This window comes from Oncorhynchus masou, unplaced genomic scaffold (genome assembly GCF_036934945.1).
Source record: "Oncorhynchus masou masou isolate Uvic2021 unplaced genomic scaffold, UVic_Omas_1.1 unplaced_scaffold_4809, whole genome shotgun sequence".
NCBI lineage: Eukaryota > Metazoa > Chordata > Actinopteri > Salmoniformes > Salmonidae > Oncorhynchus > Oncorhynchus masou.
Window position 1 is genome coordinate 1 of NW_027011205.1, and position 25,556 is coordinate 25,556.

General features: G+C 51.3%; 1 protein-coding gene across 1 annotated transcript; it reads left to right on the top strand.

Moving 5' to 3' along the window:
- Window positions 1-15,271: 15,271 nt before the first annotated feature.
- LOC135535332 (exocyst complex component 6-like) lies at window positions 15,272-21,549 on the top strand (the record flags this gene model as incomplete). Its single annotated transcript, XM_064961996.1, has 4 exons — window positions 15,272-15,443; window positions 18,385-18,432; window positions 18,559-18,649; window positions 21,265-21,549. Coding segments are annotated over 4 exons (457 nt in total), but the record flags the coding sequence as incomplete, so codon positions are not given.
- Between the last annotated feature and the right edge of the window lie 4,007 nt (window positions 21,550-25,556).

Below are 25,556 nucleotides of genomic sequence, written 5' to 3' on the forward strand. Positions count from 1 at the left end.
CAGTCTAATGTAGGGTGAGGAAGCCTAGGCCTATATTACAGAGAGATAACACCAGTTGTTGTTCAGGCCACATGGTGCTATCCTCCACTCCAGTCTAATGTAGGGTGAGGAAGCCTAGGCCTATATTACAGAGAGATAACACCAGTTAAGGCCCTGTTGTTCAGGCCACATGGTGCTATCCTCCACTCCAGTCTAATGTAGGGTGAGGAAGCCTAGGCCTATATTACAGAGAGATAACACCAGTTGTTGTTCAGGCCACATGGTGCTATCCTCCACTCCAGTCTAATGTAGGGTGAGGAAGCCTAGGCCTATATTACAGAGAGATTTACATTTACATTTAAGTCATTTAGCAGACGCTCTTATCCAGAGCGACTTACAAATTGGTGAATTCACCTTCTGACACCTTCTGACAGAGATAACACCAGTTGTTGTTCAGGCCACAAGGTGCTATCTCCACTCCAGTCTAATGTAGGGTGAGGAAGCCTAGGCCTATATTACAGAGAGATAACACCAGTTGTTGTTCAGGCCACATGGTGATATCTCCACTCCAGTCTAATGTAGGGTGAGGTCATATCATTTGAATCTTTGGAAGAGGATCTTCCTCTACTACAAATAGAGGCTTTTTATTAGTCTTGTTGAACCCGATCTAGCCTGATTACCATGAAATGCTGGTGTTGGGTGATTCCTCACCAGACTAGAACAACACAGACCAGGATTGTGATGTCATCCACACAGGGTCCTTTGGAGGAAGGATTGTTGACATGTATTGAGAAACGATTCAAGTTGTGTCCTGTGTCCTGTGTGGCTCAGTCGGTAGAGCATGGCGCTTGCAACGCCAAGCGTCGTGGGTTCGATTCCCACTGGGACCACCCATATGTAAAAGTAGTGGCCCCAGCCGACTTGTAAGTCGCTTTGGACAAAAGCGTCTGCTAAATGGGATATATATATATATATATATATATATATATATATATATATATATATATATTTGACATTTTGGCCTTACGCAGGCCTATCTTTACGGGATGGAATCGGCCGTGGGCGGTCCCATACGGTACCCCCACCACCACCGGTGTTCATGTTGTTGTTGCAGAGATGAGGAGCAGTACGGTCAAATAAATTGCTGTACATATTGTGCTCTTCTATCGCACCTGATGTCCGAGAGGAGAAAACGTCTCGTTGCTGTAACAACTGTTGTTGTTGTAATGTTACAAACGGACCTGGCTGTTTTCACCATTAAGGATTTCAGCTGATAACATTCAGTGCAGAGGTTTTTTTTAACCTTTTTTTTTTATATCAAATTATTTCTGGGTAACAATGAAGTACCTTATTGTGATTGTATTCAATTCAAATGGTCAAAAATAAACCAAAAATTGCTTCTCAGCAATGAGCAATTTCTCAAGCAGGAATTTAGCTAGGGCTGTCTGGGAGTTGTATGTGGGGAAACTAGCTGTTATTGGTCGAGGTTTGGAACACTCTCTCTTTCCTAGCCACCGTGCTTCTACTTCTGCATTGCTTCCTGTTTGGGGTTTAGGCTGGGTTTCTGTGCAGCACTTTGTGACATCAGCTGATGTAAGAAGGGCTATATAAATACATTTATAAAGCCCTTCTAGCCTCTCTGGGCTAGGTCTATAGCCTCTCTGGGCTAGGTTAGGTCTATAGCCTCTCTGGGCTAGGTTAGGTCTATAGCCTCTCTGGGCTAGGTTAGGTCTATAGCCTCTCTGGGCTAGGTTAGGTCTATAGCCTCTCTGGGCTAGGTTAGGTCTATAGCCTCTCTGGGCTAGGTTAGGTCTATAGCCTCTCTGGGCTAGGTCTATAGCCTCTCTGGGCTAGGTTAGGTCTATAGCCTCTCTGGGCTAGGTTAGGTCTATAGCCTCTCTGGGCTAGGTTAGGTCTATAGCCTCTCTGGGCTAGGTCTATAGCCTCTCTGGGCTAGGTTAGGTCTATAGCCTCTCTGGGCTAGGTTAGGTCTATAGCCTCTCTGGGCTAGGTCTATAGCCTCTCTGGGCTAGGTTAGGTCTATAGCCTCTGGGCTAGGTTAGGTCTATAGCCTCTCTGGGCTAGGTCTATAGCCTCTCTGGGCTAGGTTAGGTCTATAGCCTCTCTGGGCTAGGTTAGGTCTATAGCCTCTCTGGGCTAGGTCTATAGCCTCTCTGGGCTAGCCTCTGGGTTAGGTCTATAGCCTCTCTGGGCTAGGTTAGGTCTATAGCCTCTCTGGGATAGGTCTATAGCCTCTCTGGGCTAGGTTAGGTCTATAGCCTCTCTGGGCTAGGTTAGGTCTATAGCCTCTCTGGGCTAGGTTAGGTCTATAGCCTCTCTGGGCTAGGTTAGGTCTATAGCCTCTCTGGGCTAGGTTAGGTCTATAGCCTCTCTGGGCTAGGTCTATAGCCTCTCTGGGCTAGGTTAGGTCTATAGCCTCTCTGGGCTAGGTTAGGTCTATAGCCTCTCTGGGCTAGGTTAGGTCTATAGCCTCTCTGGGCTAGGTCTATAGCCTCTCTGGGCTAGGTTAGGTCTATAGCCTCTCTGGGCTAGGTTAGGTCTATAGCCTCTCTGGGCTAGGTCTATAGCCTCTCTGGGCTAGGTTAGGTCTATAGCCTCTCTGGGCTAGGTTAGGTCTATAGCCTCTCTGGGCTAGGTTAGGTCTATAGCCTCTCTGGGCTAGGTTAGGTCTATAGCCTCTCTGGGCTAGGTTAGGTCTATAGCCTCTCTGGGCTAGGTTAGGTCTATAGTCTCTCTGGGCTAGGTTAGGTCTATAGCCTCTCTGGGCTAGGTTAGGTCTATAGCCTCTCTGGGCTAGGTTAGGTCTATAGCCTCTCTGGGCTAGGTTAGGTCTATAGTCTCTCTGGGCTAGGTTAGGTCTATAGTCTCTCTGGGCTAGGTTAGGTCTATAGCCTCTCTGGGCTAGGTTAGGTCTATAGCCTCTCTGGGCTAGGTTAGGTCTATAGTCTCTCTGGGCTAGGTTAGGTCTATAGCCTCTCTGGGCTAGGTTAGGTCTATAGTCTCTCTGGGCTAGGTTAGGTCTATAGCCTCTCTGGGCTAGGTTAGGTCTATAGCCTCTCTGGGCTAGGTTAGGTCTATAGCCTCTCTGGGCTAGGTTAGGTCTATAGTCTCTCTGGGCTAGGTTAGGTCTATAGCCTCTCTGGGCTAGGTTAGGTCTATAGCCTCTCTGGGCTAGGTTAGGTCTATAGCCTCTCTGGGCTAGGTCTATAGCCTCTCTGGGCTAGGTTAGGTCTATAGCCTCTCTGGGCTAGGTTAGGTCTATAGCCTCTCTGGGCTAGGTTAGGTCTATAGCCTCTCTGGGCTAGGTTAGGTCTATAGCCTCTCTGGGCTAGGTTAGGTCTATAGCCTCTCTGGGCTAGGTTAGGTCTATAGCCTCTCTGGGCTAGGTTAGGTCTATAGCCTCTCTGGGCTAGGTTAGGTCTATAGCCTCTCTGGGCTAGGTTAGGTCTATAGTCTCTCTGGGCTAGGTCTATAGCCTCTCTGGGCTAGGTTAGGTCTATAGTCTCTCTGGGCTAGGTTAGGTCTATAGTCTCTCTGGGCTAGGTTAGGTCTATAGTCTCTCTGGGCTAGGTTAGGTCTATAGTCTCTCTGGGCTAGGTCTATAGCCTCTCTGGGCTAGGTTAGGTCTATAGTCTCTCTGGGCTAGGTTAGGTCTATAGTCTCTCTGGGCTAGGTTAGGTCTATAGTCTCTCTGGGCTAGGCTGATAGCCTCTCTGGGCTAGGCCGATAGCCTCTCTGGGCTAGGTTAGGTCTATAGCCTCTCTGGGCTAGGTTAGGTCTATAGTCTCTCTGGGCTAGGTCTATAGCCTCTCTGGGCTAGGTTAGGTCTATAGTCTCTCTGGGCTAGGTTAGGTCTATAGTCTCTCTGGGCTAGGTCTATAGCCTCTCTGGGCTAGGTTAGGTCTATAGTCTCTCTGGGCTAGGCTGATAGCCTCTCTGGGCTAGGCCGATAGCCTCTCTGGGCTAGGTTAGGTCTATAGCCTCTCTGGGCTAGGTTAGGTCTATAGTCTCTCTGGGCTAGGCTGATAGCCTCTCTGGGCTAGGCCGATAGCCTCTCTGGGCTAGGCCGATAGCCGCTCTGGGCTAGGCCGATAGCCTCTCTGGGCTAGGTTAGGTCTATAGCCTCTCTGGGCTAGGCTGATAGCCTCTCTGGGCTAGGCCGATAGCCTCTCTGGGCTAGGCCGATAGCCTCTCTGGGCTAGGCTGGGTCTATAGTCTCTCTGGGCTAGGCTGATAGCCTCTCTGGGCTAGGCCGATAGCCTCTCTGGGCTAGGCCGATAGCCTCTCTGGGCTAGGCCGATAGCCTCTCTGGGCTAGGCCGATAGCCTCTCTGGGCTAGGCCGATAGCCTCTCTGGGCTAGGTTGGGTCTATAGCCTCTCTGGGCTAGGCTGGGTCTATAGCCTCTCTGGGCTAGGCTAGGCCGATAGCCTCTCTGGGCTAGGCTAGGCCGATAACCTCTGGGCTAGGTTAGGTCTATAGCCTCTTTGGGCTAGGCTAATAGCTTTTGGGCTAGGCTAATAGCTTCTGGGCTAGGCTAATAGCCTCTGGGCTAGACTAATAGCCTCTGGGCTAGACTAATAGCCCCTCTGGGCTAGACTAATAGCCCCTCTGGGCTAGACTAATAGCCTCTCTGGGTTAGGTCTATAGCCTCTCTGGGTTAGGTCTATAGCCTCTCTGAGCTAGGCTAATAGCCTCTCTGGGCTAGGTTAGGTCTATAGCCTCTCTGGGCTAGGCCAATAGCCTCTGAGCTAGGTTAGGTCTATAGCCTCTCTGGGCTAGGTTAGGTCTATAGCCTCTCTGGGCTAGGCCAATAGCCTCTCTGGGCTAGGTTAGGTCTATAGCCTTTCTGGGCTAGGTTAGGTCTATATCCTCTCTGGGCTAGGCCAATAGCCTCTCTGGGCTAGGCTAATAGCCTCTGGGCTAGGCTAATAGCCTCTGGGCTAGGCTAATAGCCTCTGGGCTAGACTAATAGCCTCTCTGTGCTAGACTAATAGCCTCTGGGCTAGACTAATAGCCCCTCTGGGCTAGACTAATAGCCTCTCTGTGCTAGACTAATAGCCTCTCTGTGCTAGATTAATAGCCTCTCTGTGCTAGACTAGGGTTATAGCTCATTGTTAGTTGATTTTGGATGTGTTTGCTGTAGTAACCCCGGGGATCTCACACGGTATGACGATCAGAAGAGGATCCCAGTCACATTAGGAAGTAGAGGTTAACTGAAGTTGGTTTCCTACTGAAACACAGTTCTGGTAAACCAAAGTGTGGCTGTGACACTTGTGTTCCTCTTTGGCCACCATGTGGACTGTGTTTACTAGGTTGCTGTCACTGTGTGGTGAGCCCTCAGCACCTTTCATTGCCTGTAGTTCAGAGGAAAAGTCAAACAAATGATTCATTGACAATACATGTCTGTTATGGAAAGCAGAGTGAGCGTAATCAGACTACCTACCGCAGGTGCGTTTCTATGGCTCTGAATGCCCATAAAGGAAGAGTCAGTTATAGATACTCAACCAAAGTCTTTCTTTATGGCCTTTCCTGTCCACGTGTGGTGTTGCAGCCGGCGGGAGGCTTTCCCTGGTAGAGGTCGTTGAGTTGGTGTGGCTTATGTGACAAATGGAAAATAAACAAAATCTGAACGTTTAAACTGATAACTTTTTTCCCATTTAAGATGCAAATACAAATGTCCATGTGAGTTGACAAGGCAGCTGTGGTCAGTAATGGTTTAGGTCTCACGGTGCCTTTTCAGATGGGGAAGCATTGCCCCCTGTACCTCTGTTATTGTACCTCACCAAGTCTGCATTTCCTTCTCATTTAACTTCTCGAAGTGTTGTCATACAGGACTGGTTCCTCGACTCCTTGCATGTCGACTCCCATTTCTGATTTGTCAACATTTTGATTCCGCAAGGAATTGACTCCGAAGATTCAACTGGAACGGAGTAGACTGATCAGTTTGCCGTACTTCAGAGAACAAAAACACTTGTGTCTTTCATAGCAAGGTGAGGGGCACAGGACTGGCAGGACTGCAGACAGTCAGAACCGTGCACTAGGCCTCTCTATCAGTACTGGCAGGACAGCAGACAGTCAGAACCGTGCACTAGGCCTCTCTATCAGTACTGGCAGGACAGCAGACAGTCAGAACCATGCACTAGGCCTCTATCAGTACTGGCAGGACAGCAGACAGTCAGAACCGTGCACTAGGCCTCTCTATCAGTACTGGCAGGACAGCAGACAGTCAGAACCGTGCACTAGGCCTCTCTATCAGTACTGGCAGGACAGCAGACAGTCAGAACCGTGCACTAGGCCTCTCTATCAGTACTGGCAGACAGTCAGAACCGTGTACTAGGCCTCTATCAGTACTGGCAGGACAGCAGACAGTCAGAACCGTGCACTAGGCCTCTCTATCAATACTGGCAGGACAGCAGACAGTCAGAACCGTGCACTAGGCCTCTCTATCAGTACTGGCAGGACAGCAGACAGTCAGAACCGTGCACTAGGCCTCTATCAGTACTGGCAGGACAGCAGACAGTCAGAACCATGCACTAGGCCTCTATCAGTACTGGCAGGACAGCAGACAGTCAGAACCGTGCACTAGACCTCTCTATCAGTACTGGCAGGCCAGCAGACAGTCAGAACCGTGCACTAGGCCTCTATCAGTACTGGCAGGACAGCAGACAGTCAGAACCGTGCACTAGGCCTCTATCAGTACTGGCAGGCCAGCAGACAGTCAGAACCGTGCACTAGGCCTCTATCAGTACTGGCAGGACAGCAGACAGTCAGAACCGTGCACTAGGCCTCTATCAGTACTGGCAGGACAGCAGACAGTCAGAACCGTGCACTAGGCCTCTCTATCAGTACTGGCAGGACAGCAGACAGTCAGAACCATGCACTAGGCCTCTATCAGTACTGGCAGGACAGCAGACAGTCAGAACCGTGCACTAGGCCTCTATCAGTACTGGCAGGACAGCAGACAGTCAGAACCGTGCACTAGACCTCTATTAGTACTGGCAGGACAGCAGACAGTCAGAACCATGCACTAGGCCTCTATCAGTACTGGCAGACAGTCAGAACCGTGCACTAGGCCTCTATCAGTACTGACAGGACAGCAGACAGTCAGAACCTTGCACTAGGCCTCTATCAGTACTGGCAGACAGTCAGAACCGTGCACTAGACCTCTATCAGTACTGGCAGGACAGCAGACAGTCAGAACCATGCACTAGGCCTCTATCAGTACTGGCAGACAGTCAGAACCGTGCACTAGGCCTCTATCAGTACTGACAGGACAGCAGACAGTCAGAACCTTGCACTAGGCCTCTATCAGTACTGGCAGGACAGCAGACAGTCAGAACCGTGCACTAGGCCTCTATCAGTACTGGCAGACAGTCAGAACCGTGCACTAGACCTCTATCAGTACTGACAGGACAGCCGACAGTCAGAACCGTGCACTAGGCCTCTATCAGTACTGGCAGGACAGCAGACAGTCAGAACCGTGCACTAGGCCTCTATCAGTACTGGCAGACAGTCAGAACCGTGCACTAGACCTCTATCAGTACTGACAGGACAGCCGACAGTCAGAACCGTGCACTAGGCCTCTATCAGTACTGGCAGACAGTCAGAACCGTGCACTAGACCTCTATCAGTACTGGCAGACAGTCAGAACCGTGCACTAGACCTCTATCAGTACTGGCAGACAGTCAGAACCGTGCACTAGGCCTCTATCAGTACTGGCAGACAGTCAGAACCGTGCACTAGGCCTCTATCAGTACTGGCAGACAGTCAGAACCGTGCACTAGACCTCTATCAGTACTGACAGGACAGCCGACAGTCAGAACCGTGCACTAGGCCTCTATCAGTACTGACAGGACAGCCGACAGTCAGAACCGTGCACTAGGCCTCTATCAGTACTGGCAGGACAGCAGACAGTCAGAACCGTGCACTAGGCCTCTATCAGTACTGGCAGGACAGCAGACAGTCAGAACCGTGCACTAGGCCTCTATCAGTACTGGCAGGACAGCAGACAGTCAGAACCGTGCACTAGGCCTCTATCAGTACTGGCAGGCCAGCAGACAGTCAGAACCGTGCACTAGGCCTCTATCAGTACTGGCAGGACAGCAGACAGTCAGAACCGTGCACTAGGCCTCTATCAGTACTGGCAGGACAGCAGACAGTCAGAACCGTGCACTAGGCCTCTATCAGTACTGGCAGGACAGCAGACAGTCAGAACCGTGCACTAGGCCTCTATCAGTACTGGCAGGACAGCAGACAGTCAGAACCGTGCACTAGGCCTCTCTATCAGTACTGGCAGGACAGCAGACAGTCAGAACCGTGCACTAGGCCTCTATCAGTACTGGCAGGACAGCAGACAGTCAGAACCGTGCACTAGGCCTCTATCAGTACTGGCAGGTCAGCCACCAGACAGACAGGCCTAGTGCACGGTTCTGACTGTCTATCAGCATTAAAAAGCTGTGTCTTGCAATGTCTCGCTAGGATATTGAGATGAGGTGAGATGATTCACTCTCACACAGTCGCACACAGTTTCTGGCCATGTCCACGGGTTTGCTTCATATGGTAACCAGGGCACCAAAACAGCGGAGAAGTCGAGCCTCGTACTTCCAAACGCTCTTAGTTGTTGTGGAAATTGACCCACTATGCTGTTCACTGTCTGCGTCTATGTCATATGGCTGAGTCTTCATTGAAATGACTTCCCCAGTCCTCTACAGCCGACCGTCTATAGTTAGGCTACAACACTGAAAATAAGGTTTTGTGATAACTGCACTGTGGTTTTAATTGTGTTTTTTTTATTGTTGAGGAATTTTTCTCAGCGTTATGGTTCCCAATTTGGTTTAAAAGTTTGACCGTTCATAGCCCTATTTGCTCCATCCTGCAGTATGTCTCGACGACTCCTTTTCACTTCCTGGTTCTGCTGTGGGTGTTCTGCGTTTTGTCCAGTAGGGGGAGTCGTAGGTTCACAAACTGGACAGATCTCTTTCAACCCTGTTGTTTTGTTCCCAGTTCACACCACCCTCAGCTTGGTGTTTGTTTAGCCATCAGATGGCGTTATGACTCTCTGTTAGAAGGATCATGTAGCCTCAGTCTCCTAATATTGACCCATTACTTCTGCAGCCCACTGACTTTAAAGCACTAACTTCAGGCTTTGTGTACAAGGTAGTGCACTGGCTATCAGAGCCCTCCCTCCACTCTGTACCACAACAGCCAAGCCTACACTGTTGGTTAGGTGACATCTCAACGCATTCTACCCTGTTGGTTAGGTGGTATCTCAGCCCAGCCCAGCCTACACTGTTTGGTTAGGTGATATCTCAGCCCAGCCCAGCCTACCCTGTTGGTTAGGTGGTATCTCAGCCCAGCCTACCCTGTTGGTTAGGTGGTATCTCAGCCCAGCCCAGCCTACCCTGTTGGTTAGGTGGCATCTCAGCCCAGCCTACCCTGTTGGTTAGGTGGCATCTCAGCCCAGCCCAGCCCAGCCTACCCTGTTGGTTAGGTGGTATCTCAGCCCATTCTACCCTGTTGGTTAGCTGGTATCTCAGCCCAGCCTACCCTGTTGGTTAGGTGGTATCTCAGCCCAGCCTACCCTGTTGGTTAGGTGGTATCTCAGCCCAGCCTACCCTGTTGGTTAGGTGGCATCTCAGCCCAGCCTACCCTGTTGGTTAGGTGGTATCTCAGCCCAGCCTACCCTGTTGGTTAGGTGGTATCTCAGCCCAGCCCAGTCTACCCTGTTGGTTAGGTGATATCTCAGCCCAGTCTACCCTGTTGGTTAGGTGGTATCTCAGCCCAGCCTACCCTGTTGATTAGGTGGTATCTCAGCCCAGCCTACCCTGTTGGTTAGGTGGTATCTCAGCCCAGCCTACCCTGTTGGTTAGGTGGTATCTCAGCCCAGCCTACCCTGTTGGTTAGGTGGTATCTCAGCCCAGCCCAGTCTACCCTGTTGGTTAGGTGGTATCTCAGCCCAGCCTACCCTGTTGGTTAGGTGGTATCTCAGCCCAGCCTACCCTGTTGGTTAGGTGGTATCTCAGCCCAGCCTACCCTGTTGGTTAGGTGGTATCTCATTCCAGCCCAGCCTACACTGTTGGTTAGGTGGTATCTCAGCCCAGCCTACCCTGTTGGTTAGGTGACATCTCAGCCCAGCCTACCCTGTTGTAGGTGACATCTCAGCCCAGCCTACCCTGTTGGTTAGGTGGTATCTCAGCCCAGCCTACCCTGTTGGTTAGGTGATATCTCAGCCCAGCCCAGCCTACCCTGTTGGTTAGGTGATATCTCAGCCCAGCCTACCCTGTTGGTTAGGTGGTAGCCCAGCCCAGCCTACCCTGTTGGTTAGGTGGTATCTCAGCCCAGCCCAGCCTACCCTGTTGGTTAGGTGGTATCTCAGCCCAGCCTACACTGTTGGTTAGGTGATATCCCAGCCCAGCCTACCCTGTTGGTTAGGTGGTAGCCCAGCCCAGAGTACCCTGTTAGGTGGTATCTCAGCCCAGCCCAGCCTACCCTGTTGGTTAGGTGGTATCTCAGCCCAGCCTACCCTGTTGGTTAGGTGATATCTCAGCCCATTCTACACTGTTGGTTAGGTGGTATCTCAGCCCAGCCTACCCTGTTGGTTAGGTGATATCTCAGCCCAGCCCAGCCTACCCTGTTGGTTAGGTGATATCTCAGCCCAGCCTACCCTGTAGGTTAGGTGATATCTCAGCCCAGCCTACCCTGTTGGTTAGGTGGTATCTCAGCACAGCCTACCCTGTTGGTGAGGTGATATCTCAGACCATCCCAGCCTACCCTGTTGGTTAGGTGATATCTCAGACCATCCCAGCCTACCCTGTTGGTTAGGTGGTATCTCAGCCCAGCCTACACTGTTGGTTAGGTGACATCTCAGCCCAGCCTACCCTGTTGGTTAGGTGATATCTCAGCCCAGCCCAGCCTACCCTGTTGGTTAGGTGATATCTCAGCCCAGCCTACCCTGTAGGTTAGGTGATATCTCAGCCCAGCCTACCCTGTTGGTTAGGTGGTATCTCAGCACAGCCTACCCTGTTGGTGAGGTGATATCTCAGACCATCCCAGCCTACCCTGTTGGTTAGGTGATATCTCAGACCATCCCAGCCTACCCTGTTGGTTAGGTGGTATCTCAGCCCAGCCTACACTGTTGGTTAGGTGACATCTCAGCCCAGCCTACCCTGTTGGTTAGGTGATATCTCAGCCCAGCCTACCCTGTTGGTGAGGTGGTATCTCAGCCCAGCCCAGCCTACCCTGTTGGTTAGGTGATATCTCAGCCCAGCCGACCCTGTTGGTTAGGTGGTATCTCAGCCCAGCCTACCCTGTTGGTTAGGTGATATCTCAGCCCAGCCTTCCCTGTTGGTTAGGTGACATCTCAGCCCAGCCTACCCTGTTGGTTAAGTGACATCTCATCCCAGCCTACCCTGTTGGTTAGGTGATATCTCAGCCCAGCCCAGCCTTCCCTGTTGGTTAGGTGACATCTCAGTCCAGCCTACCCTGTTGGTTAAGTGACATCTCATCCCAGCCTACCCTGTTGGTTAGGTGATATCTCAGCCCAGAATACCATGTTGGTTAGGTGATATCTCAGCCCAGACTACCCTGTTGGTTAGGTGATATCTCAGCCCAGCCTACCTTGTTGGTTAGGTGGTACCTCAGCTCAGCCCAGCCTACCCTGTTGGTTAGGTGATATCTCAGCCCAGCCCAGCCTACCCTGTTGGTTAGGTGTTATCTCAGCCCAGCCCAGCCTACCCTGTTGGTTAGGTGGTATCTCAGCCCAGCCCAGCCTACACTGTTTGGTTAGGTGATATCTCAGCTCAGCCTACACTGTTTGGTTAGGTGATATCTCAGCCCAGCCTACCCTGTTGGTTAGGTGGAAGCCCAGCCCAGCCTACCCTGTTGGTTAGGTGATATCTCAGCCCAGCCTACCCTGTTGGTTAGGTGATATCTCAGCCCAGTCTACCCTGTTGGTTAGGTGTTATCTCAGCCCAGCCTACCTTGTTGGTTAGGTGGTACCTCAGCTCAGCCCAGCCTACCCTGTTGGTTAGGTGATATCTCAGCCCAGCCCAGCCTACCCTGTTGGTTAGGTGGAAGCCCAGCCCAGCCCAGCCTACCCTGTTGGTTAGGTGGTATCTCAGCCCAGCCCAGCCTACACTGTTTGGTTAGGTGATATCTCAGCCCAGCCTACCCTGTTGGTTAGGTGGAAGCCCAGCCCAGCCTACCCTGTTGGTTAGGTGATATCTCAGCCCAGCCTACCCTGTTGGTTAGGTGATATCTCAGCCCAGTCTACCCTGTTGGTTAGGTGGTATCTCAGCCCAGCCCAGCCTACCCTGTTGGTTAGGTGATATCTCAGCCCAGCCTACCCTGTTGGTTAGGTGATATCTCAGCCCAGTCTACCCTGTTGGTTAGGTGGTATCTTAGCCCAGCCCAGCCTACACTGTTTGGTTAGGTGATATCTCAGCCCAGCCTACCCTGTTGGTTAGGTGGAAGCCCAGCCCAGCCTACCCTGTTGGTTAGGTGATATCTCAGCCCAGCCTACCCTGTTGGTTAGGTGATATCTCAGCCCAGCCTACACTGTTGGTTAGGTGATATCTCAGCCCAGCCTACCCTGTTGGTTAGGTGCTATCTCAGCCCAGCCTACACTGTTGGTTAGGTGGTATCTCAGCCCAGCCTACCCTGTTGGTTAGGTGGTATCTCAGCCCAGCCTACACTGTTGGTTAGGTGATATCTCAGCCCAGCCCAGCCTACACTGTTGGTTAGGTGGTAGCCCAGCCCAGCCTACCCTGTTGGTTAGGTGATATCTCAGCCCAGCCCAGTCTACCCTGTTGGTTAGGTGGTAGCCCAGCCCAGCCTACACTGTTGGTTAGGTGGTATCTCAGCCCAGCCTACCCTGTTGGTTAGTTGGTATCTCAGCCCAGCCTACCCTGTTGGTTAGGTGACATCTCAGCCCAGCCTACCCTGTTCGTTAGGTGGTAGCCCAGCCCAGCCTACCCTGTTGGTTAGGTGACATTTCTTGTTGCCCCTTTTTGTTGACTTGAAATGTGTCCCAAATTGCACCCTATTCCCTACATAGTGCACTTTGGACCAGAGCCCTGTGACTATATAGGGAATAGGATGCAGGCTATGTCTCTGTGGGATGATGTATGGAGACTGGTATCTGAACGTTCTGTCTCCCCTTGTGACCGTGACGACATTCATCATGTTTCAGATCTAACTCCCCTGTTCCCTGACCTTGTAACTCCCCTGTTCCCTGACCCTGTAACTCCCCTGTTCCCTGACCTTGTAACTCCCCTGTTCCCTGACCTTGTAACTCCCCTGACCTTGTAACTCCCCTGTTCCCTGACCCTGTAACTCCCCTGTTCCCTGACCCTGTAACTCCCCTGTTCCCTGACCTTGTAACTCCCCTGTTCCCTGACCCTGTAACTCCCCTGTTCCCTGACCCTGTAACTCCCCTGTTCCCTGACCTTGTAACGCCCCTGTTCCCTGACCTTGTAACTCCCCTGTTCCCTGACCCTGTAACTCCCCTGTTCCCTGACCTTGTAACGCCCCTGACCTTGTAACTCCCCTGTTCCCTGACCCTGTAACTCCCCTGTTCCCTGACCCTGTAACTCCCCTGACCTTGTAACGCCCCTGACCTTGTAACTCCCCTGTTCCCTGACCCTGTAACTCCCCTGTTCCCTGACCCTGTAACTCCCCTGACCTTGTAACGCCCCTGTTCCCTGACCTTGTAACGCCCTGTTCCCTGACCCTGTAACTCCCCTGTTCCCTGACCTTGTAACGCCCCTGACCTTGTAACGCCCCTGTTCCCTGACCTTGTAACTCCCCTGTTCCCTGACCCTGTAACTCCCCTGTTCCCTGACCTTGTAACGCCCCTGACCTGACCCTGACCATGCACCCCTGACCCTGTAACTCCTTCCCCTGACCTTGTAACGCCCCCTGACCCTGTAACTCCCCTGTTCCCCTGACCTTGTAACGCCCCCTGACCTTGTAACTCCCTGTCCCCCTGACCTTGACCTGACCTTGTAACTCCCCTGTTCCCTGACCTTGTAACGCCCCTGTTCCCTGACCTTGTAACGCCCCTGTTCCCTGACCTTGTAACGCCCCTGTTCCCTGACCTTGTAACGCCCCTGTTCCCTGACCTTGTAACTCCCCTGACCTTCTAACTCCCCTGTTCCCTGACCTTGTAACTCCCCTGTTCCCTGACCTTGTAACTCCCCTGTTCCCTGACCCTGTAACTCCCCTGACCTTGTAACTCCCCTGTTCCCTGACCTTCTAACTCCCCTGTTCCCTGACCTTGTAACTCCCCTGACCTTCTAACTCTACTGTTCCCTGACCTTGTAACTCCCCTGTTCCCTGACCCTGTAACTCCCCTGACCTTGTAACTCCCCTGTTCCCTGACCTTGTAACTCCCCTGACCTTGTAACTCCCCTGTTCCCTGACCTTGTAACTCCCCTGTTCCCTGACCTTGTAACTCCCCTGTTCCTGACCTTGTAACTCCCCTGACCTTGTAACTCCCCTGTTCCCTGACCCTGTAACTCCCCTGTTCCCTGACCTTGTAACTCCCCTGTTCCCTGACCTTGTAACTCCCCTGTTCCCTGACCTTGTAACTCCCCTGACCCTGTAACTCCCCTGTTCCCTGACCTTGTAACTCCCTTGTTCCCTGACCTTGTAACTCCCCTGTTCCCTGACCCTGTAACTCCCCTGTTCCCTGACCCTGTAACTCCCCTGACCTTGTAACTCCCCTGACCTTGTAACTCCCCTGACCTTGTAACTCCCCTGTTCCCTGACCTTGTAACTCCCCTGTTCCCTGACCCTGTAACTCCCCTGTTCCCTGACCTTGTAACACCCCTGACCTTGTAACTCCCCTGTTCCCTGACCTTGTAACTCCCCTGTTCCCTGACCCTGTAACTCCCCTGTTCCCTGACCCTGTAACTCCCCTGTTCCCTGACCTTGTAACTCCCCTGTTCCCTGACCTTGTAACTCCCCTGACCTTGTAACTCCCCTGTTCCCTGACCCTGTAACTCCCCTGTTCCCTGACCCTGTAACTCCCCTGTTCCCTGACCCTGTAACTCCCCTGTTCCCTGACCTTGTAACGCCCCTGACCTTGTAACTCCCCTGTTCCCTGACCTTGTATGTTTCAGATCTAACTCTCCTGTTCCCTGACCTTGTGTGTTTCAGATCTAACTCTCCTGTTCCCTGACCTTGTCTGTTTCAGATCTAACTCCCCTGTTCCCTGACCTTGTGTGTTTCAGATCTAACTCTCCTGTTCCCTGACCTTGTGTGTTTCAGATCTGTGTACGATGACCAGCCTAATGCCCACAAGAGGTTTATGGAGAAGCTTGAGGTCAGGATCCGTAACCATGACAGAGAGATAGAGAAGATGTGTAACTTCCACCACCAGGGGTTTGTGGACGCCATCACCGAGCTGCTCAAAGTCCGTGCCGACGCAGAGAAACTGATGGTGAGACAGGAGACCCAATCACAGTGTATTAGTCACGTGCTGCGAATATAACAGGTGGAGAGAAATGCTTACTTACGGGCTCAAACCAACTCTCTCTGTGTGTGTGTGTGTGTGTGTGTGTGTGTGTGTGTGGGTAAGTAAAGAAATAAAACAACAGTAAAAAGACATTTGAAATAAGAGTAGCAAGGCTACATACATCTCTATGTTCAACCAGGGATAGTAGTGGATCTATCTAGTCTACCTCTATGTTGAACCAGGGATAGTAGTGGATCTATCTAGTCTACCTCTATGTTCAACCAGGGATAGTAGTGGATCTATCTAGTCTACCTCTATGTTGAACCAGGGATAGTAGTGGATCTATCTAGTCTACCTCTATGTTGAACCAGGGATAGTAGTGGATCTATCTAGTCTACCTCTATGTTCAACCAGGGATAGTAGTGGATCTATTGAGTCTACCTCTATGTTCAACCAGGGATAGTAGTGGATCTATCTAGTCTACCTCTATATTGAACCAGGGATAGTAGTGGATCAATCTAGTCTACCTCTATGTTCAACCAGGGATAGTAGTGGATCTATCTAGTCTACCTCTATGTTGAACCAGGGATAGTAGTGGATCTATCTAGTCTACCTCTATGTTGAACCAGGGATAGTAGTGGATCTATCTAGTCTACCTCTATGTTCAACCAGGGATAGTAGTGGATCTATTGAGTCTACCTCTATGTTCAACCAGGGATAGTAGTGGATCTATCTAGTCTACCTCTATATTGAACCAGGGATAGTAGTGGATCAATCTAGTCTACCTCTATGTTCAACCAGTGATAGTAGTGGATCAATCTAGTCTACATCTATGTTCAACCAGGGATAGCAGTGCATAATTTTTCCCACTGAATGTCTGAGACAAGATTTCATGTTCTCTGGTCACGTACGCCCCCAGCCCTCTCTCAACAACCCCCTCAGCCCTCTCTCACCACCCCCCCCCCCTTCCCCTTTTAAGGGTTCTTATAGAGAAGGAACTATGGGAGGTTTCTCCTCCTAGACATCATTCACTGAGCCGGTCTAGGCTGCCCCAGGACTGAGCCGGTCTAGGCTCCCCCAGGACTGAGCCGGTCTAGGTTCCCCCAGGACTGAGCCGGTCTAGGCTGCCCCAGGACTGAGCCGGTCTAGGCTCCCCCAGGACTGAGCCGGTCTAGGTTCCCCCAGGACTGAGCCGGTCTAGGCTGCCCCAGGACTGAGCCGGTCTAGGCTCCCCCAGGACTGAGCCGGTCTAGGCTCCCCCAGGACTGAGCCGGTCCAGGTTCCCCCAGGACTGAGCCGGTCTAGGCTGCCCCAGGACTGAGCCGGTCAGGCTCCCCAGGACTGAGCCGGTCTAGGCTGCCCCAGGACTGAGCCGGTCTAGGTTCCCCAGGACTGAGCCGGTCTAGGTTCCCCCAGGACCGAGCCGGTCTAGGCTCCCCAGGACTGAGCGGTCTAGGTTCCCCCAGGACCGAGCCGGTCTAGGGCTCCCCAGGACCGAGCCGGTCTAGGTTAACCGAATGATGCCTCCCCCAGGACCGAGCCGGTCTAGGTTCCCCCAGGACCGAGCCGGTCTAGGTTAACCGAATGATGCCTCCCCCAGGACATAGCCGGTCTAGGTTCCCCCAGGGCCGAGACGGTCTAGGCTGCCCCAGGGCCGAGACGGTCTAGGTTCCCCCAGGACCGAGCCGGTCTAGGCTCCCCCAGGACTGAGCCGGTCTAGGTTCCCCCAGGACCGAGCCGGTCTAGGTTCCCCCAGGACCGAGCCGGTCTAGGTTCCCCCAGGACCGAGCCGGTCTAGGCTCCCCCAGGACCGAGCCGGTCTAGGTTCCCCCAGGACCGAGCCGGTCTAGGCTCCCCCAGGACCGAGCTGGTCTAGGCTCCCCCAGGACCGAGCCGGTCTAGGTTCCCCCAGGACCGAGCCGGTCTAGGTTCCCCCAGGACCGAGCCGGTCTAGCCTCCCCCAGGACCGAGCCGGTCTAGGTTCCCCCAGGACCGAGCCGGTCTAGGTTCCCCCCGGACCGAGCCGGTCTAGGCTCCCCCAGGACCGAGCTGGTCTAGGCTCCCCCAGGACCGAGCCGGTCTAGTTTCCCCCAGGACCGAGCCGGTCTAGGTTCCCCCAGCCCAGCTGCACCGAGGCCAGCTCTCTTTAACTCTCTTTCCCCAGCTGAAAGTGGTCTTTAGATGAGTAGATGGTCTGATTGGTCGACCCAAGGTCGTAAATGGACCAATCATTAGCCAGTATATGAAGCATGTTCAGATCACAGGGCAGCAGGTACTGCAGCAGATCAACTAGCTCACTGGCCATTTTTCTCCCACAGATTAACGAGACTTTTTAATGAACCCCAGAATAAATGGCTTCCTTATTACCATGAGCTAATGAGACGCAATGTGGGAACCTCCCTGTGTGGTCGTTCTGTCCCTACTGTCCCCCTGCACCTGCAGCTGCCTCCCCTCCTAACTCAGCCTGAGTTACCTCCCGGATCCCTCCACTCTGTGAATCAACCAGCCAGTGACTGTTTTGTATTCAGCTCTGAAACCCAATGTTTAATTACCAGAAAATGCAGCGGGCTCTTTCACTGTAGACAAGGAATGGCACATAGAGCTCATTGAGGTTATCAGTAAAGGGCCCACTGGTCAATTGGGTCATTGAATTGAATTGTTTGACAAGACCTGTAGAGACAAGTAGAGTTCAAACATCCTCAATGTATAATTGACAAGTTTGTCACAGAATCTGTTGGGGGGGGAAGGACTGTCATAATCTATTACGCCGCATAAAAGCTTCCATGCCGACCAACAGTTCCAAGTTCCCGTTGCAGATTGAATCAGAATTAGCCCTTGTCCCTGTGCCCTCATGGAGGCTGATCTGATTACAAGGTGAGCAGCTACGACAGGAAGTTGTCTGACAGTAGTGATCTTTTTATTTAAGGGCCAGGTTACCGACACGAACAGAAGACTACAAGACGCCGGCAGAGAGGTAAGACTCTCCGTCCCCCGTGTTGTCTGTGGTCAGTCCGAGGACAGATGGAGACAGGAAGAACCTCTGACTGACCTCTCTGGGTAATTGGAGAGGTCTTAACTCCTTTGACCTCTCTTATGTAAGGTGACAGCCCAAACGGAGGAGGTGATTCGCTGTCGGATACAACAGAGGAACATGACGACCACTGTGGAGAGACTACAGCTGTGTATACCAGGTGAGAGATAATATAACATCTATAAACACTGTGGAGAGACTACAGCTGTGTATACCTGGTGAGAGATAATATAACATCTATAAACACTGTGGAGAGACTACAGCTGTGTATACCTGGTGAGAGATAATATAACATCTATAAACACTGTGGAGAGACTACAGCTGTGTATACCTGGTGAGAGATAATATAACATCTATAAACACTGTGGAGAGACTACAGCTGTGTATACCTGGTGAGAGATAATATAACATCTATAAACACTGTGGAGAGACTACAGCTGTGTATACCTGGTGAGAGATAATATAACATCTATAAACACTGTGGAGAGAGACTACAGCTGTGTATACCTGGTGAGAGATAATATAACATCTATAAACACTGTGGAGAGACTACAGCTGTGTATACCTGGTGAGAGATAATATAACATCTATAAACACTGTGGAGAGACTACAGCTGTGTATACCTGGTGAGAGATAATATAACATCTATAAACACTGTGGAGAGACTACAGCTGTGTATACCTGGTGAGAGATAATATAACATCTATAAACACTGTGGAGAGAGACTACAGCTGTGTATACCTGGTGAGAGATAATATAACATCTATAAACACTGTGGAGAGACTACAGCTGTGTATACCTGGTGAGAGATAATATAACATCTATAAACACTGTGGAGAGACTACAGCTGTGTATACCTGGTGAGAGATAATATAACATCTATAAACACTGTGGGAGAGACTACAGCTGTGTATACCTGGTGAGAGATAATAAAACATCTATAAACACTGTGGAGAGACTACAGCTGTGTATACCTGGTGAGAGATAATATAACATCTATAAACACTGTGGAGAGACTACAGCTGTGTATACCTGGTGAGAGATAATATAACATCTATAAACACTGTGGAGAGACTACAGCTGTGTATACCTGGTGAGAGATAATATAACATCTATAAACACTGTGGAGAGAGACTACAGCTGTGTATACCTGGTGAGAGATAATATAACATCTATAAACACTGTGGAGAGAGACTACAGCTGTGTTTACCTGGTGAGAGATAATATAACATCTATAAACACTGTGGAGAGACTACAGCTGTGTATACCTGGTGAGAGATAATATAACATCTATAAACACTGTGGAGAGACTACAGCTGTGTATACCTGGTGAGAGATAATATAACATCTATAAACACTGTGGAGAGACTACAGCTGTGTATACCTGGTGAGAGATAATATAACATCTATAAACACTGTGGAGAGACTACAGCTGTGTATACCTGGTGAGAGATAATATAACATCTATAAACACTGTGGAGAGACTACAGCTGTGTATACCTGGTGAGAGATAATATAACATCTATAAACACTGTGGAGAGACTACAGCTGTGTATACCTGGTGAGAGATAATATAACATCTATAAACACTGTGGAGAGACTACAGCTGTGTATACCTGGTGAGAGATAATATAACATCTATAAACACTGTGGACAGACTACAGCTGTGTATACCTGGTGAGAGATAATATAACATCTATAAACACTGTGGAGAGACTACAGCTGTGTATACCTGGTGAGAGATAATATAACATCTATAAACACTGTGGAGAGAGACTACAGCTGTGTATACCTGATGAGAGATAATATAACATCTATAAACACTGTGGAGAGACTACAGCTGTGTATACCTGGTGAGAGATAATATAACATCTATAAACACTGTGTGTTCTGAAAGCTACCTCTCCTCTCTCTACACCTTCTTGCTGTTCTTAAAGCTACCCCTTCTTTCTGTTCTTCAAGCTACCCCTTCTTTCTGTTCTTAAAGCTGCCTCTTCTTTCTGTTCTTAAAGCTGCCTCTTCTTTCTGTTCTAAAAGCTACCTCTTCTTGCTGTTGTAAAAGCTACCTCTTCTTTCTGTTCTTAAAGCTACCCCTTCTTTTTGTTCTTAAAGCTACCCCTTCTTTCTGTTCTTAAAGCTACCCCTTCTTTCTGTTCTTCAAGCTACCCCTTCTTTCTGTTCTTCAAGCTATCCCTTCTTTCTGTTCTTAAAGCTACCTCTCTTGTTTCTGTTCTTAAAGCTACACCTTCTTTCTGTTCTAAAAGCTACCTCTTCTTTCTGTTCTAAACGCTACCTCTCCCCTCTGTTCTTTCTGTACTAAAAGCTACCTCTCTTCTTTCTGTTCTTAAAGCTACACCTTCTTTCTGTTCTAAAAGCTACCTCTTCTTTCTGTTCTAAAAGCTACCTCTTCTTTCTGTTCTAAAAGCTACCTCTTCTTTCTGTTCTAAAAGCTACCTCTCTTCTTTCTGTTCTAAAAGCTACCTCTTCTTTCTGTTCTAAAAGCTACCTCTTCTTTCTGTTCTAAACGCTACCTCTCCCCTCTGTTCTTTCTGTACTAAAAGCTACCTCTCTTCTTTCTGTTCTTAAAGCTACACCTTCTTTCTGTTCTAAAAGCTACCTCTTCTTTCTGTTCTAAAAGCTACCTCTTCTTTCTGTTCTAAAAGCTACCTCTCTTCTTTCTGTTTTAAAAGCTACCTCTCGTCTTTCTGTTCTAAAAGCTACCTCTTCTTTCTGTTCTAAAATCTAACTCTCCCCTCTTATTGTTCCTTTTTGCAGTCCTAGAAATGTACAGTAAATTGAAGGAGCAGCTGGAATCCAAAAGGTACGTGCACTTCCTTACTCTCCTCACGATGTTCACTGTTGTCGTCATCAATGTTACTCCACCACAATATATTAACAATAAAGTCCCTCTCTCTAGATAACATGGTGCTTTGGACAGTAAGACCTTAGCAGTTTCCTAGAAACCCTCTCTGGCTCAACATAGTCCACAATCAAAAGGCACGCTGTCTTTACGTCACAGAATTCTGAACAATTCACAGAAATAATGACTGAAGGAAACTGTGCATAGAAGCTATTTATATGGAACCAAGCAGAGGGGAAGTGAAGCTCACGCTGAACCTGACAGTGATGGCCCTTCCCCGTCGCTTAACGTCTGTTTAATCAGTCACAACACATCACGGGGAGAGGTCACCATTCAAACGCAGGACAGTTGACCTTGTGTGTGCCCTTCTTCACAGCACTGCGCTGGCCTAGACAACATTGCTGTCACAGGCGCCAGGACCTCACCGGGGGGACTTAGAGAGTTGGGAAAGAGACTTCCTAGCTTTGCCATCGATGGCTTCTGTGACATCATGGGCAGCGCCAATGAGGGAAATCGATATTTTAAATTAGACCACTTTCTTCTCTGTTTATTGGCGGTAGACAAACTGAAAATGGGTAGGCCACACACACACTTAACGAGCATGCCCACACAGTTCATTTATAAAAAAAGCTATTGGTTTAGGACGGTGGTTCCCAACCAAGACTATTAGGACCCCTGGAGTACTGGGACTATCCACAGGGGGGGGGACTTCAGGACAACTAGGACCCCTGGGGTACTGGGACTATCCAGGATACTAGGACCCCTGGGGGGGTGACTTCAGGACTACTAGGACCCCTGGGGTACTGGGACTATCCACAGGGGGGGGGACTTCAGGACAACTAGGACCCCTGGAGTACTGGGACCATCCACAGGGTGGGGTGACTTCAGGACCCCTGGAGTAGGACTATCCCTGGGGGACTTACTGGGACTATCTGGGATATCCACAGGGGGGGGTGACTTCAGGACTACTAGGACCCCTGGGGTACTGGGACTATCCACAGGGGGGTGACTTCAGGACTACTAGGACCCCCTGGGGCACTGGGACTATCCACAGGGGGTGACTTCAGGACTACTAGGACCCTGGGGGACTATACTGGGACTATCAGGACTACTAGGACTGGGGGTACTGGGACTTCTACGGGGGGGGGGGACTTCAGGACTACTAGGACCCCTGGGTACTGGGACCATCCACAGGGGACTTCAGGACTACTAGGACCCCTGGGGTACTGGGACTTTCCACGGGGGGACTTCAGGACTACTAGGACCCCTGGGGTACTGGGACTATCCACAGGGGGGGACTTCAGGACTACTAGGACCCCTGGGGTACTGGGACTTTCCAGGGTACTGGGACTATCCACGGGGGGACCCCTTACTGGGATCCACAGGGGGACTTCAGGACTACAGGGGGCTAGGACCCCTGGGGTACTGGGACTATCCACAGGGGGGCTTCAGGACTACTAGGACCCCTGGGGTACTGGGACTATCCTACAGGGGGGGACTTCAGGACTACTAGGACCCTGGGGTACTGGGACTATCCACAGGGGGGACTTCAGGACTACTAGGACCCCTGGGGTACTGGGACTATCCACCAGGGGGGGACTTCAGGACTAGGACCCCTAAGGTACTGGGACCTACTGGGGACTTCAGGACTGGGACCCCTATACTGGGACCATCCACAGGGGGGGACTTCAGGACTACTGGGACCCCTGGGGTACTGGGACTATCCACAGGGGGGGACTTCAGGACTACTGGACCCCTGGGTACTGGGACTATCCACAGGGGGGGGGGCTTCAGGACTACTAGGACCCCTGGGGTACTGGGACTATCCACAGAGGGGGACTTCAGGACTACTAGGACCCCTGGGGTACTGGGACTATCCACAGGGGGGACTTCAGGACTACTAGGACCCCTGGGGTACTGGACTATCCCACAGGGGGGGACTTCAGGACTTAGAGACCCCAGGACTATCCACAGGACTAGTAGGACCCCTGGAGTACTGGGACTATCCACAGGGGGGACTTCAGGACTACTAGGACCCTGGGGTACTGGGACTATCCACACAGGGGGGGACTTCAGGACTACTAGGACCTGGGGTACTGGGACTATCCACTGACTTCAGGGACTATCACGGGGGGGACTACAGGACCCCTGGGGTACTGGGACTTCCACAGGACTCCAGGACTACTAGGACCCCTGGAGTACTGGGACAATCCACAGGGAGACACCAGGACTAGTAGGACCCTGGAGTACTGGGACTATCCACAGGGGGGGGGGGGCTTCAGGAGGACTACTGGACCCCTGGGGTACTGGGACAATCCACAGGGGAGACTTCAGGACTACTAGGACCCCTGGGGTACTGGGACTATCCACAGGGGGGGGGGGGCTTCAGGACTACTGGGACCCCTGGGGTACTGGGACAATCCACAGGGGAGACTTCAGGACTACTAGGACCCCTGGGGTACTGGGACTATCCACAGGGGGGGACTATCCACCCAGGCCTTTGTCATGCCACTCACGGTAAACACCACCCAGCCCAGGTCTTTGTCATTCCACCCAGCCCAGGTCTTTGTCATTCCACCCAGCCCAGGTCTTTGTCATTCCACCCAGCCCAGGTCTTTGTCATTCCACCCAGCCCAGGTCTTTGTCATTCCACCCCAGCCCAGGTCTTTGTCATTCCACCCAGCCCAGGAGTCTTTGGCATTCCCACCCAGCCCAGGTCTCTTTTTGTCATTCCACCCAGCCCAGGTCTTTGTCATTCACCCAGCCCAGTCTTTGTCATTCCACCCAGCCCAGGTCTTTGTCCTTCCCCACCCAGCCCAGGTCTTTGTCCTTCCCTTCAGCCAGGTCTTTGTCATTCCACCCAGCCCAGGCCTTTGTCATTCCACCCAGCCCAGGCCTTTGTCATTACCCAGCCCAGGTCTTTGCTCATTCCGCAGCCCAGGTCTTTCATTCCACCCCAGCCCAGGTCTTTGTCTAATTACCCCAGCCAGGTCTTTGGCATTCACCCAGCCCAGGTGCTGTCCTTCCACCCAGCCCAGGTCTTTGTGTTCCACCCCAGCCCAGAGTCTTTGTCATTCCACCCCAGCTGAGTCTTTATTCATTCCACCCAGCCCCAGGTCTTTGTCATTCCACCCAGCCCCAGGTCTTTGTCATTCCACCCAGCCCAGGTCTTTGTCATTTCCACCCCAGCCAGGTCTTTGTCATTCCACCCCAGCCCAGGTCTTTGTCATTCCACCCAGCCCAGGTCTTTGTCATTCCACCCAGCCCAGGTCTTTGTCATTCCACCCAGCCCAGGTCTTTGTCATTCCACCCAGCCCAGGTCTTTGTCATTCCACCCAGCCCAGGTCTTTGTCATTCCACCCAGCCCAGGTCTTTGTCATTCCACCCAGCCCAGGTCTTTGTCATTCCACCCAGCCCAGGTCTTTGTCATTCCACCCAGCCCAGGTCTTTGTCATTCCACCCAGCCCAGGTCTTTGTCATTCCACCCAGCCCAGGTCTTTGTCATTCCACCCAGCCCAGGTCTTTGTCATTCCACCCAGCCCAGGTCTTTGTCATTCCACCCAGCCCAGGTCTTTGTCATTCCACCCAGCCCAGGTCTTTGTCATTCCACCCAGCCCAGGTCTTTGTCATTCCACCCAGCCCAGGTCTTTGTCATTCCACCCAGCCCAGGTCTTTGTCATTCCACCCAGCCCAGGTCTTTGTCATTCCACCCAGCCCAGGTCTTTGTCATTCCACCCAGCCCAGGTCTTTGTCATTCCACCCAGCCCAGGTCTTTGTCATTCCACCCAGCCCAGGTCTTTGTCATTCCACCCAGCCCAGGTCTTTGTCATTCCACCCAGCCCAGGTCTTTGTCATTCCACCCAGCCCAGGTCTTTGTCATTCCACCCAGCCCAGGTCTTTGTCATTCCACCCAGCCCAGGTCTTTGTCATTCCACCCAGCCCAGGTCTTTGTCATTCCACCCAGCCCAGGTCTTTGTCATTCCACCCAGCCCAGGTCTTTGTCATTCCACCCAGCCCAGGTCTTTGTCATTCCACCCAGCCCAGGTCTTTGTCATTCCACCCAGCCCAGGTCTTTCACATAAACAGTCCTTTATTCTGTTACATTGATAAAAGACTGAATCTACTGTATTACGCCACATCCTGTATATTTCAACTAATACCCAGTGTTTCCATTAATAAAACCCTTGGTCAGCAGAGTGATCCATTT